Here is a 12,920-nt window from a genome sequence, read left to right as displayed (position 1 = left end):
TTTTTTTTTTTTTTTTAAATAGACAAGAATTACATTTGAAGTAAAGAGTAGTAATTTAATTTAAATAATAAAATTTACTTAATTCAAACAAATAAATACAATTTAATAAAAAAAAACTAATAAATAAATACATTTGAATAAAATAAAAAATAAATAATTTATTAAAATAATAACGTTAACGTTAAATAACATTTGTTAAATAATAAATACATTTGAGTTAAAGTAAATATTAATTTGATTTAAATAAAGAAATTGATTCAAACAAATAAATAAATAAAATTTGAATTAAATAAAGAAATTTACAAAAAAACTAAACAGGGTTATTATAGTTAACTAAAACTGAACCAAAACTTTTTTGTTACTGAAAAAAAAAACAACAACTAATTTTATTTCAGCTAGTTGCCATTGCATTTTTTGTTTGATTTCAATTGAAGTATTGAAAATTGAAAACTAAAACTTAAACTCAATAGAGAAAAATTAATAAAAATGAGAAACACACAATAAAATTCCTAAATTTTTAACTAGAATTAAAGTGAAAACAGAAAATATAAAATAAAGTCTCATTTAAAATATGAACAAAAACTATAGTGGTATATGAATAACACTGCATTTAACAGTAAAAAAAATGATTAAACACAATTTTTATTATAGACACTACATATTTCTGTATTGGTATTGTACACATTTTTCACAATATTAATGAGGTCTTTACACCTGAAAAGATATAACTGCCTTTTAAATTTTAGTATGGGGTCCCTCGCATGAGGATGATCATATTTGGGGTCCGTGAAAATCCCTGTGACTATCAAATGCTATGTTGTGTACAGAGCAATATGTGTACTCTTTGAGTCAAGAACTACAGATTTCAAGCATCTTGCGTGTGTGTGTGTGTGTATCAGGATCTGGGAGTGACTAAAGTCGGCCACATGAAGCGGATCCTGCAGGGAATCAAGGATTTGAGTCGAAACGGCACAGCCAGCGAAGCCTAGACGCTCCGCAGCCAATCAGATGCCTCGTTCGGACGTGACGCAGCTTCACCGGCCAATCAAACGCTCAGTCACGACTGTAAGCAGCCATACTCCGCCCACCACCTCATAGTGACCAACGGCCACTCGACTCGACCAATCACAGTGCCTTCTGTTCTCCACCTCTGTGACATCGTCGCTTTGGGGGAAACTATTTGACTACCTAGAAGGGGGAGATTTATCAAGAGCCATCCGAGGGTCGAACCAATGCCACAGACTTGAGCAAATGAGCATTCAGTCAAATGAAAATTCACTGAAGACAACATGAAATCCAAGTTCACCCTTTAAATACTTTCACATCGTTAAAGTAACAAATGTTTGTCTTCTAAATCTGTCATCAAAATTTAATAACCATTTTCATTTCCTATGATGTCTGTCACCAAGGCCCAAATTGATGCTATTATTAACCAATAATCCTAAACCCCATGTTTCACGATCCAATCAAATCCAGATGGATAACATTAGTCCCGTCCTCCATTATTTTCATCCTAAGATGTCATTTTTCATAAGCTAAGTGTGTGGTGAATGCAGATTCATGTTGTCTTGAAGCTCTTTGGCTCTGTTCAAAACCTAGTGAGCTGCCTTGCTGTCTACTGCCTTCTTAGCCACCAGAGACTCTCATTGATCCTCAGATGAGCATAAAATACAATGTAATATTGGGTCAAATAATTTTCCATTTATGCATTTGGCTGATGCTTTTATCCAAAGTGACTTGCATTGCATTGAAGATATATAAATTAAATTATATTAAATTACACTCAATTACATAATTAAATTCAAATAAAATAAAAAATACAATTTATAATAAATTATTAAAATAAATAATATTAATACAATTATTAAATTGATTAAAGATGAGTTGTAATATGCAAAAAATAGTCACCCACCCAAATATTTGCATTGATCCACTAACCGTGCATTCATAAAATAAATATAAACTAAAAAATATATTTGATTGAAAATTAATAAATACAACTATAAAATTGAGACTTTTATACAAAGCAGTCTTTTCATTTTAATTGTATTGAATTATTTTAATTGATTTATTCCAGCACTGAACGAACAATAGTCATACTTTCTCTTCTTTGTCCACTTTATCATACATGTGATGCTACCTTAAAGTGTGTGATGCCTTCAAATGCTGGAAAGCGTCATGAGACCTTTAACATGTTGCTGTGACAATCAACTGTATTGACTTATCAAACTCGACCAATCAGACGCTCCGCGTTTGCCCCGCCCCTCCTCTTCCTCTTCCTGGATGCCTTAACGTTCCACCAGCATTCTGAGGAATCGCATATCAGCCTGAAACAAACGTCCATTCCTGTATTATCCAGCTGCTCCGCTCTAGTGTGCACTGCTTTCAGACCAAACGAGACGTAAATGTTGATGCTAACACTTAATGAAATACAAAAGCTGTCTTCTGCATCTTAAAGTGGAAGTCAGCACACTGTGTTTGACCGTAGACATGTGATGCTGTTGCCAGAGAAAAACATTTAACATTCCTTTTAAAACAGGTATTTTATAGATATATCTCATATGTTGGCTTTAAAAGAGCATGGATGGTATTTGACAGATTCAGTCTTAACCAGGTGACCTGATAAAAGCACTCTCTTTTATGTAAATCAAAGAAATCACTGTGAAATCTCAATGGTCAAAAACTTCAGTCCACATCATTACATATCAGTGGTTTTCAACCAAAGGGCCTCAAAATGATTGAAAATAAAACAAAAGCATTAAAAAGGGCCAAAAAATTTTTTAAAAGCCAATACATTTAATATTTTATTTAACCTCTTAAGCAATTATTTGAAGAACAAAAGCTCCCACAATCTTTAATTACCTGGACATATGAAGAATCCTTGAAAAGTGATGGAAAATAACGAAAGTGTTTAACTCTATAGGCATTTATAGAATGAATATACACTTGTGTAGTTATACCAAGCTCTAAAACTAAAACTTGACCAAGTTTTGACATTTTTATGCATTTGGCCAATGCTTTTATCCAAAGTGACTTGCATTGCATTCAAGGTACAAAATAAAATAAATAATAATAAATCATACAATACCAAGCTCAAAAATATTTTTATTAAAAAATCCTTCCTCTTAATCGTTATGCAGTAACTCGTGAAAATCTGTAAGTTATGCACAATGGAGTCAAACAGGTTGAGAACCACTGCTATATATCTGAAGTATGACTCCCTTTTCAACCGGTTTTGTTGGACTTGTAATTGTGAGTTTAAGGCATTGCAAGTTGAACAAACTTAACTTTAGAAAAGCTTCCACTCGAGTTGATCTGAATGCAAGCAGCTACTAGTTTACCGTGTTTCTGTCTTCGGTGTTACCTGCTGCACTCGTTCTTCTTCGAGGTCAGTTAGTCGTGAAGTATTGAAGTATATTAGCTGCGTGGACAGACAACATGAAATACTATACATAATGCCACACAAACTTACAATGTCACAGTCGCCTTGACAACAGATAGAAATGTTTTCTATAGTGTTTCTAAAAGCTTTTTTTACAAACTTTTCTGAGACAAACACTGTCTTTACCCTTTAACTGCTTTGCGCACTTCAGTGTATGTTTGAGTCTACATGGTGTCTTGTTAGATGTAGATGTCGTGTGTGTGTGTGTGTGTGTCTCTCTCCTTCACATCCAGTCTTACAGTCGAATCAGACTCATATCATGTCATTTTGGACTCCAGGGGCGTCCAATCTCTCTGACTGTTAAGTATTTATTTTATTGTTAAGTTATAACTTACATCCATGTGACGCTGTCCATCTCTTGTTTTTGTTGTTTTATTATTTTGTATATAGGCCATTACTAAGAATGTAAATAACTTGTTACTGTACAGTGAAACTGTCTGTATTAAAACAAGGTCTGTGTAACTCTAAACTCTTGTCTTTTGTCATTTTTTTTTACTAAACAGAGTATTAACATTAAATAGTGTCACTGTGCTGCACATATATTTTTTTTATTATAAGAAAATAGTATTTTACCAGTAATTTGCAGTAATTTCACATTGTACAGTGCCATTTTGGTGTATGTATGTATTTTATTCTATTTTAAATTACTTATAATAGTAATGTAAAAGCAATTTTTAAGACAATAAATTAGTTTTAGAATAGTCATTTGTAATAGTAATTTAATAGCAATTTATTATACATTATAAATTACATTGTATAGTGTCATACCATGTTAATTTATTTATTTTTTATTAAAAATGTATTTGTTTTATAATAGTGATTTAAATTTTTTTGTGTAATAGTAATTTAATAGCATGCAAGTAATGCATTACATTGTATACTATCAAACCATACATATATTTTCATTTGAATTTTTTAAGAAAAATAAATTAGATGTGGGATAGTAATTAAAAAATTTATTTTTTTATAATAGTCAATTTTTATACAAGTCAAGGCAAATTTTAAGTTTAACACAACTGTAGTTGATCCAAAGTGCTTTACAATAATAATAACTGAATTTAAAAGAGAAAAGAGGGGGAGACGACAGAAAATAAAACAAGTACCAAAAACAATTAAAATGTCATTTCAAAAAACACCAATTAAACTATTCACAGTACATACACAACATCACTCAAATGCTAAAGAGTAAAGATAAGTCTTTAAGATAGATTTAAAAGCATCCGATGATGGAGAAGCTCTGATGTTCAAAGGTAGACTGGTCCAGCCACTACTGAGAAAGCTCGATCACCTTTTGTTTTACAACATGAACGGGGACAGATAAAAGTAACTGATCACTAGATCTTAATGACCTAGTGGCTGTATATGGCCTAATGAGATCGCAAATATAATCTGAGGCAGAATTATGCAATGCCTTGTATGCAAAAAGAAGGATTTATAGGGAGCCAGTGCAATGAGGCAAGGACAGGGGAGATATGATCCCTTTTCTTACTTCCTGTTAAGAATCTGGCTGCTGCATTTTGAACCATCTGTAATCCAGACCGTGTAGATTGAGGTAGGCCAATGTATAAGAGTTACAGTAATCCAAACGAGAAGAAATTAGTTTGTGAATTACTATTTCAAAGTCTTTACTAGAAAGAAAGTTTTTCACCTTAGCCACTGATCTGTGATGAAAAAAGCTGCATTTACATGCTTATCAAATTGGAGAAGAGGAGATTTTTGCATGAATGTGTAGGTTATTACTTAGAAAGCCTAACTGTGCTTTAATGGGGTTGTTAGTAGCAGCAGGGTCCAGTGGAAGAACTTCGGTTTTATTTTCATTCAATTGGAAAGAGTTTTTTTGTCATACAGGTCTTGACTTCATTAAGGCATAAAAAGATGATCTAATGAAAAGTAATTTCCTGGTTTGATAGGAACATATAGTTGGAGGTTATCAGCTGATAATTAATGTTATGTTTCTGGAGTAGGGCCTACTGAGCCTACAAGGGGAGCATGTAAAGGGAAAACAAAAGAGGGCCAAGATTTGGATGGACAGCTAAGACCAACAACCTGTCACAACGAGACGAAAGACGCAAATAAATATTGCAAATATGCATAGGCTATCATATAGGCTACTATGGGCCCCAATTGACTTAACCTATTCTTATCAGCAAATGTAGGCTATGTATTTTCCTGTTTTTTTTTTTTAAATAGTGCTTTGTAGCCATATCTGTGCGTTACTGCACTTTATTAAAAAGAAAATTAAAAATATTTCTGCGTTGGCCGGGAATCGAACCCGGGTCAACTGCTTGGAAGGCAGCTATGCTCACCACTATACCACCAACGCCTGATAGCAATAGCAATAGCAAAACATCAATAAGTTTAAAGTAAATCTGAAACACGTATTTGTTCACTATAAATTGTTTTTGTGTTGCTTTGTGAGTATAATAACAGCTAGCCACATATATCATGATCTATTTAATGGTATTAAACATAATTTCGCGAATTTCCTCGTCAAATTCCTTCAGTTAGCATTAGCCTGATAGCTGTTGCATTCAAACACACACACACTTACAAACAGCGCCACTCCTCGATCTGCTGATTTAATCTGTTTTACTCTAAAAAAAATCAAACATTAGATCTTTGTGAATACCTGCGTGATTATATTTATTTATTTTAGCGTTTATCTGCTAGTATACGTGTGTGATTTGATCAGAGTATAAGGTGTATTTTGTGGTTTATCAGGCGTTTCTCAAGACTATTCACTTTTGGTTCAGAAATGGATTTATTTGGTGATCTTCCGGAACCTACAAATGATCCAGGTGGGTTAATTCTCACCAATAATATAATAATAATCATATTGCATGTGTAATAGGTGTTAGAATGAGTGATTTACGCTAAGTTGTGCAGTTAAATACAGTGCATGCTGCACGAGCCATGGCTTCGGTATTACCAACACAAAAAATGTCTACAAAAATAAACAATAATGTGCCTAATTTAATAACTAACGTGTTAAATTAATGTGATTATCTTATATATGCATGCATACATAGTCTCTCGTTTTGGGAATATGTATACTGCAGAATCTGTTTATATGTGAATGCATGAAAATCTGTCTGTGTTTCAAATCCTAGCGATCCTATCTCACAAGTGTGTGCCTCAAAAATGCTGTCTTGGTAGGCAGCTTACTCATTTTTGAAAAATAGTCTGTATTTATTGATGCAGATGCATGGTTTGGAAGTGGTTAATTTATCTCTGTCTCTTGAGTGTAAGGATTGGTGTTAATTCTGAAGTTTTATTGAGCAGGTCCTGTTAAAGCCAAGCAGCTGGATGAGGGCACAGAGGAGAGAAGAGGAGAGAAGAGGAAGAGAGACGTCCGCTCGGAGGAGACAGAGGTGGAAGACAAGAAACAAGAGGAAAAGAAAGTTTGTAAAGGTTTTCAGCTTTCCAGGCACATTGTGTTGCTGACAGAGGGTGTGTTCGGAGTGTGTGTGTGTGTGTGTGTGTGTGTGTGTGTGTGTAGTGAGAGAGAGAAGATCTGTGATGATCTCGGTCTCTGTCTGTTTGTTGTGTTCCAGCAGATCTTGCGAAGCTGGCAGGATTTGTCTCAGCGAGACGCGGTGAACGAGAGGAGATGCAAGATGCTCACATTCTGCTTCCAGATCTGACATCCAGCGTCACCAACCTCCCCTCGCAAGTGTGAGTGATCCATCTATCCATCTATCCATCTATCTGTCTATCTGTCTGTCTATCTATCTATCTATCTGTGTGTGTTGTGCAGTTCTCGTCTTGCGTACTTCGCTGTGTTTGATGGTCATGGTGGAGCTCGAGCATCACAGTTTGCTGCTGAGAATCTCCATCAGACGCTGCTCAGCAAATTTCCTAAAGGTAAAGCCCATCTGCCCTGATCCTCGTCACACTCACAGCTACAATAACAAGCTGTTCCCATAATGCATCATGATTTGCAGGTGACGTGGAGAACTTGGAGAAGCTGGTGAGGAAGTGTCTGCTGGACTCCTACCGTCAGACTGATGAGGATTTCCTGAAGAAAGCCTCCAGCCAGTGAGTTCTGCTTTAATTGGTTCTGCTGGATTTGAAATGAAGTGAAGCCAAGTGAAAACACGGTGTGTGTGTGTGTTTGCAGGAAACCCGCTTGGAAGGACGGCTCGACGGCCACGTGTATGCTGGTGGTTGATGATGTTCTGTATGTGGCAAACCTGGGAGACAGTAGAGTAAGTCTGAAGAATAAAAATGAACTCATTTCTATTCAAATGTTAAAGGGATACTCCACCCCAAAATGCTAATTTTGTCAGTAATCACTTACCCCCATGTCGTTCCAATCCCGTAAAACCTTCGTTCGTCTTCGGAACACAATTTAAGATATTTTGGATGAAAACCGAGAGGCTTGTGACAAAGCAATCATTAAGACGTTTTATCTTCAAAACTGTTGATTCTGGCTGAAATAGAGTCCATAACTCATAATAACGCTTCCTCCAATGAAAAAGTCCATCTCCTGTTGTCTCTCATCAAAATCCTGCCACCTATTTGTTTAGAGCTGTTTTGGCTTGTAAACGCTGCTTGATCTGTGCAGATTTCTCTCCTGATTCAGACCAGAACACTTTTTCACTGGAGGAAGCGTTATTATGGATTGTGGTATTTTAGTTAAAAACGTCTTAATGCTGGATTTGTTTCAGCTTGTGTCTTCTCCAGATATTAGCTGATGGACTGGAGTGGTGTGGATTATTGTGATGTTTTTATCAGCTGTTTGGACTCTCATTTTGACGGCACCCATTCACTGCAGAGCATCCATTGCTGAGACACTGATGCAATGCTACATTTCTCCAAATCTGATGAAGAAACAAACTCATCTACATCTTGGATTGAATCTACTTAGATGAAATGTTCAGCTAATTTTTGGCTGAACTATTCCTTTAAACATAAAATTTGATTATAATTCTTCTGATTTCACTGAAACCACAATGCGAAACATCTTAATGTTTTGTGTGTGCATTAGGCAGTGTTGTGTCGTTTGGAGCAGGCTGAGGATTTTGGAAAAAGGAAGTGTGTGACTCTGGCTCTCAGTAAGGAGCACAACCCCACAATATATGAGGAGCGCATGAGGATTCAGAGAGCGGGCGGCTCGGTCAGGTGTGTGCCTGTGTGTGTGTGTACGTGTGTACGCAGTCATCAGGAGGGGTTCTGGGATACGTGTCGTGGTTGTTGTAACCGGGTGTGTGTTTGCAGGGACGGCCGTGTGCTGGGAGTGCTGGAAGTGTCTCGTTCCATCGGTGACGGTCAGTATAAACGCTGCGGAGTGATTTCCACTCCCGATGTGCGGCGCTGTCTACTCAGTCGACATGACAGGTGGGTTTAATACATAAACACTTTGTTTACTAGAAAGTGTTCTCACTATTATCTGGTTTCAAACCTGTAGGACTTTGTTTGAAGGATTTAGTGTTGTTGTGTGTGTTTTTACATCAATGAGAGGTGGTGTACAGATGTAACTGTGTTAAAGAATATGTGCTGTTCAGATCTAGAAACGCTCTTCATTAACTGCAAGCCGTTCTATTCGCCGCGGGAGTTCTGCTCGTTCATTCTCGTGAGTGTCTACAAGCGCACGTGAGCACAGCTTTACAGAAACTCGCTGATCTGATCACAGACACAGAACAACAACACCCAGACTCTGTTTTAATCATTCTCGGGGACTTTAATAAAGCAAATCTATCCTGCGAACTGCCAAAATACAGACAGCACATCACATGTCCCACCAGAGACCGTAATATATTGGATCACTGTTACACAACAATAAAGGACGTATATCACTCGGTTCCACGAGCAGCTTTAGGACTCTCTGATCACTGTTTGATTCGTCTTATTCGGACCTACAGGCAGAAACTTAAATCTGCAAAGCCTGTATTAAGATCTGTTAAAAGATGGACTAATGAAACAGAGCGGGATTTACAAGCCTGTTTCTCGCTCACTGATTGGACTGTTTTTGAAGCTGCTGATGACCTGGACGAGCTCACAGAGACTGTAACATCTTATATCAGTTTCTGTGAGGATATGTGCATTCCTAACAGGACTCATCTAATCTACAACAATGACAAACCATGGTTCACTGCAAAACTCAGACAGCTCCGTCAGGCCAAAGAAGTTGCTTACAGAAAGGGGGATAAAGTCTTTTACAAACAGGCCAAATACACACTGGAAAAGGAGATCAGAGCGGCAAAGAGGAATTATTCTGACAAGCTCAGGAACAAATTCTCTTCCAGTGATCCTGCTTCAGTGTCGAAAGGAATGAAGGATAACACCAGTTACAAGACACCATCCCTCAGCACTCTGGAGAATCAACACCTGGCAGACGACTTGAACGAGTTTTATTGCAGGTTTGAAAAACACCCCACACCCGCCCTGAACACCTCTCCACACAACCATTAACACCTCCAGCAACCCCCCTCTCCCCCACACATACAATTCAAATCAGCGAAGAAGATGTGTGCCAGGTCTTCAGAAAGAACAAAAGAAGGAAAGCACCAGGCCCAGACGGTGTGTCACCAGCCTGCCTAAAAATCTGTGCTGACCAGCTGGCCCCCATCTTCAAACAGATCTTCAACAGATCACTGGAGCTGTGTGAAGTCCCCTCATGCTTCAAACGCTCCACCATCATCCCCGTCCCAAAGAAACCCAAAATTACTGGACTTAATGACTACAGACCTGTGGCTCTAACATCTGTGGCCATGAAGTCATTTGAAAGACTGGTTTTGGCTTATCTGAAGGACATCACTGGACCCTTACTGGACCCCCTGCAGTTTCCCTACAGAGCAAACAGGTCTGTGGATGATGCCGTCAACATGGGACTGCACTTCATCCTGCAGCATCTGGACAGACCAGGGACTTATGTGAGGATCCTGTTTGTGGACTTCAGCTCTGCATTTAACACCATTATCCCGGAAACCCTTCAGAATAAACTAACCCAGCTCTCCGTCCTCACCTCCGTCTGCCAGTGGATCAACAGCTTCCTGACAGACAGACAGCAGTTAGTAAAGCTTGGTGAATTCACATACAGCACTCGCACCATCAGCACTGGAGCTCCTCAGGGTTGCGTTCTCTCCCCACTGCTCTTCTCCCTCTACACCAATGACTGCACATCTAAAGACCCCTCTGTCAAGCTCCTGAAGTTTGCAGACGACACCACACTGATCGGCTTCATCCTGGACGGTGACGAGTCTGCTTACAGACAGGAGGTTAAGGAGCTGGCTGTCTGGTGCAGTCTCAACAACCTGGAGCTTAACACGCTCAAAACTGTGGAGATGATCATGGACTTCAGGAGACCCCCCCCCCCCCCTGCTCTCCCCCCACTCACCATCATGAACAGCACTGTGACTGCAGTGGAGTCATTCAGATTCCTGGGCACCACCATCTCTCAGGACCTGAAGTGGGATATTCACATAGACTTCATTGTCAGGAAGGCCCAGCAGAGGTTGTACTTTCTTCACCAGCTGAGGAAGTTCAATCTGCCACAGGAGCTGCTGAAACAGTTCTACTCCACCATCATTGAATCCATCCTCTGCACCTCAATAACTGTCTGGTTCAGCTCAGCTACCAAATCTGACCTCAGAAGACTACGGAGGGTAGTCCGGACTGCTGAGCGAATCATTGGTACAACCCTCCCCACTCTCCAAGAACTGTACTCATCCAGAGTGAGCAAAAGGGCTGGTAAAATCACTCTGGACCCCTCACATCCAGCACACTCCCTCTTTGAACTGTTACCGTCTGGTCGACGCTACAGAGCTCTGAGCACCAGAACGACCAGACACAGGAACAGTTTCTTCCCTCAGTCAATACATCTCATGAACACTCAACAATAAACGTGGAACACACAACTATAATACATTATCCATTCACCACACTCACTTATTTTATTTTTATTTTCTCATTTCTAATTTGCACATATCAGACCTGTACATACATAGTTGTCTATATTATATATTGTGTTTTTGCTGCTTCATACATTGCCTATTTGTATATTATTCTTTTATTATCTGTGTCCTGTCCTGTTACTGTCTCTCTGTTGCACTGTGGAGCTTCTGTCACTACAACAAATTCCTTGTATGTGTAAACATACCTGGCCAATAAAGCTCATTCTGATTCTGATTCTGATTTTAGGTTTGTTCTCTTGGCGTGCGATGGGCTTTTTAAAGTGTTTTCTGCAGATGAGGCCATTCAGTTCGTCCTCAACATTCTAGAGGTGTGTATTTTAATGCACTTCCTCGTTCTATCTGCCAGCATTATTATAGAAAACTTTGTTTAAAAATTGTTACTTGAAAAATAAACGCTAACTGAAATAAAATATAAAATACTTATGGATTAAATTTATTATATAATAAAATATGTATACTAAAATAATAAAAAAAACAAAAACAAATATATACCAAAAAATAAAAAAATGTAAATATTAATAAAAACTATAATGGTATCTTATTTCTAAAATAACTGCTGCGTGTATTGTATGATACAATGGTTTTATTTTTTAGAATGAGACTGTGGAGCAGAAGGAGGGGCAGAGTGAGGAGGCGGGGCTATTTGAAGCAGCTTGTCAGCGATTGGCCAGTGAGGCTGTGAGGCGGGGCTGTGCGGACAACGTCACTGTTATTCTCATCTCTATTGAGTTCTGAAATCATTACAGACACACACACACACACACACACACACACACTTCCACTCAGAATCTTTTCTGTTACACAAACATGATACCCATGAATGCATGAATTCAGAGGTAGTACATTGTGCTGAAATGAAAATGAGGTTTATTATAGAGATGTTTGAATCTCAACTTGATTTTTTTTTTTTTTTTTTCAAAGCAGGGCTTTTGAAAACACTGTGTCAAATTTTAGTATTTGTGGTGTTTGGCATCAAATACTAAACAATAAACTTTTATACAATCTCACAATATCTGTGTCCTGTCTGAATTCCTGTGTATGTGAGTCAGTGTGTACTGATTGTTTAAAATATTAGCAGTATTAAACTACTGATTCACTTTTGAAATGGCGTGATTTAATATTTAAGATCTTTGTTTTTATTTAGTCAGCAGTTTTGTGTAAATATTTGTGTAAATATTAGTTAGTATTAGTAAAAGGGTTTGTTTAATGTGTTTTTATTGCACATTTGGGATTTTCTTTTCTATTAGATTTAATTTTCTTTTACTTTAGATTTGATTTATTTTTATTTCATTTTCTTTTATCCTTTTCTATTTTAGTTTTTATTTTGTTTTCAGATTTTTATCGCATCTGAAATGTTATTTTATTAGATTCAAATGATTTATTTTAGATGTTATTTTATTTTAATAAATAGTGTTCAAACACTGTTTTTTTATTTTTTATTTTATTCTGTTCTGTTTTATATTTTATTTTACATTTTATTTTAGATATTTTGTTTAATTTCAATTTAGTTTTTTTATTTGTTATTCTGTTTAATTGTATTTTAGATTTTTATCTATCTATCT

General features: G+C 37.2%; 2 protein-coding genes across 7 annotated transcripts in view; both read left to right on the top strand.

Moving 5' to 3' along the window:
• Nucleotides 1-1,803, top strand: part of LOC306851440 (diacylglycerol kinase delta-like) — a 36,818-nt gene extending 35,015 nt beyond the window's left edge. For all 4 annotated transcript variants that reach the window (XM_079387667.1, XM_079387668.1, XM_079387669.1 and 1 more), the window contains one exon: nucleotides 900-1,803. In XM_079387667.1, coding sequence (XP_079243793.1) covers nucleotides 900-989 — 90 coding nt within the window. In that variant the 3' untranslated portion in view covers nucleotides 990-1,803. The remainder of the gene's footprint in view (nucleotides 1-899) is intronic.
• Nucleotides 1,804-5,954: 4,151 nt separating this feature from the next.
• LOC306851639 (integrin-linked kinase-associated serine/threonine phosphatase 2C-like) lies at nucleotides 5,955-12,366 on the top strand. 3 transcript variants are annotated; one of them, XM_079388027.1, is made up of 11 exons: nucleotides 5,955-6,240; nucleotides 6,553-6,594; nucleotides 6,725-6,853; nucleotides 6,997-7,117; nucleotides 7,200-7,306; nucleotides 7,387-7,480; nucleotides 7,563-7,650; nucleotides 8,433-8,566; nucleotides 8,663-8,782; nucleotides 11,585-11,666; nucleotides 11,953-12,366. In XM_079388027.1, exons 1-11 carry the CDS (start codon nucleotides 6,198-6,200, stop codon nucleotides 12,091-12,093), a joined length of 1,101 nt encoding a protein of 366 aa, XP_079244153.1. In that variant the 5' UTR covers nucleotides 5,955-6,197; the 3' UTR covers nucleotides 12,094-12,366. The 3 variants fall into 3 exon arrangements, with proteins under 3 accessions (XP_079244153.1, XP_079244155.1, XP_079244154.1); XM_079388029.1 differs by lacking the exon at nucleotides 6,553-6,594 and having other exon boundaries at nucleotides 5,960-6,240; nucleotides 7,000-7,117; XM_079388028.1 differs by lacking the exon at nucleotides 6,553-6,594 and having other exon boundaries at nucleotides 5,967-6,240.
• Nucleotides 12,367-12,920: the final 554 nt, after the last annotated feature.

The sequence above is a fragment of the Barbus barbus genome, assembly GCF_936440315.1.
Source record: "Barbus barbus genome assembly, chromosome: 31".
Lineage (NCBI taxonomy): Eukaryota > Metazoa > Chordata > Actinopteri > Cypriniformes > Cyprinidae > Barbus > Barbus barbus.
This window is presented reverse-complemented; position numbering and strand designations above follow the sequence as displayed.

What these genes read in the sequence shown, in the direction of transcription:
- LOC306851639 (XM_079388027.1), top strand. Translation starts at nt 6,198, where the DNA reads ATGGATTTATTTGGTGATCTTCCGGAACCTACAAATGATCCAG. An exon ending in GCCTCAAAAATGCTGTCTTG is followed by an intron (nt 6,595 to 6,724) that starts GTAGGCAGCTTA and finishes TTTATTGAGCAG; the next exon opens with GTCCTGTTAAAGCCAAGCAG. An exon ending in AGAGCGGGCGGCTCGGTCAG is followed by an intron (nt 8,567 to 8,662) that starts GTGTGTGCCTGT and finishes GTGTGTTTGCAG; the next exon opens with GGACGGCCGTGTGCTGGGAG.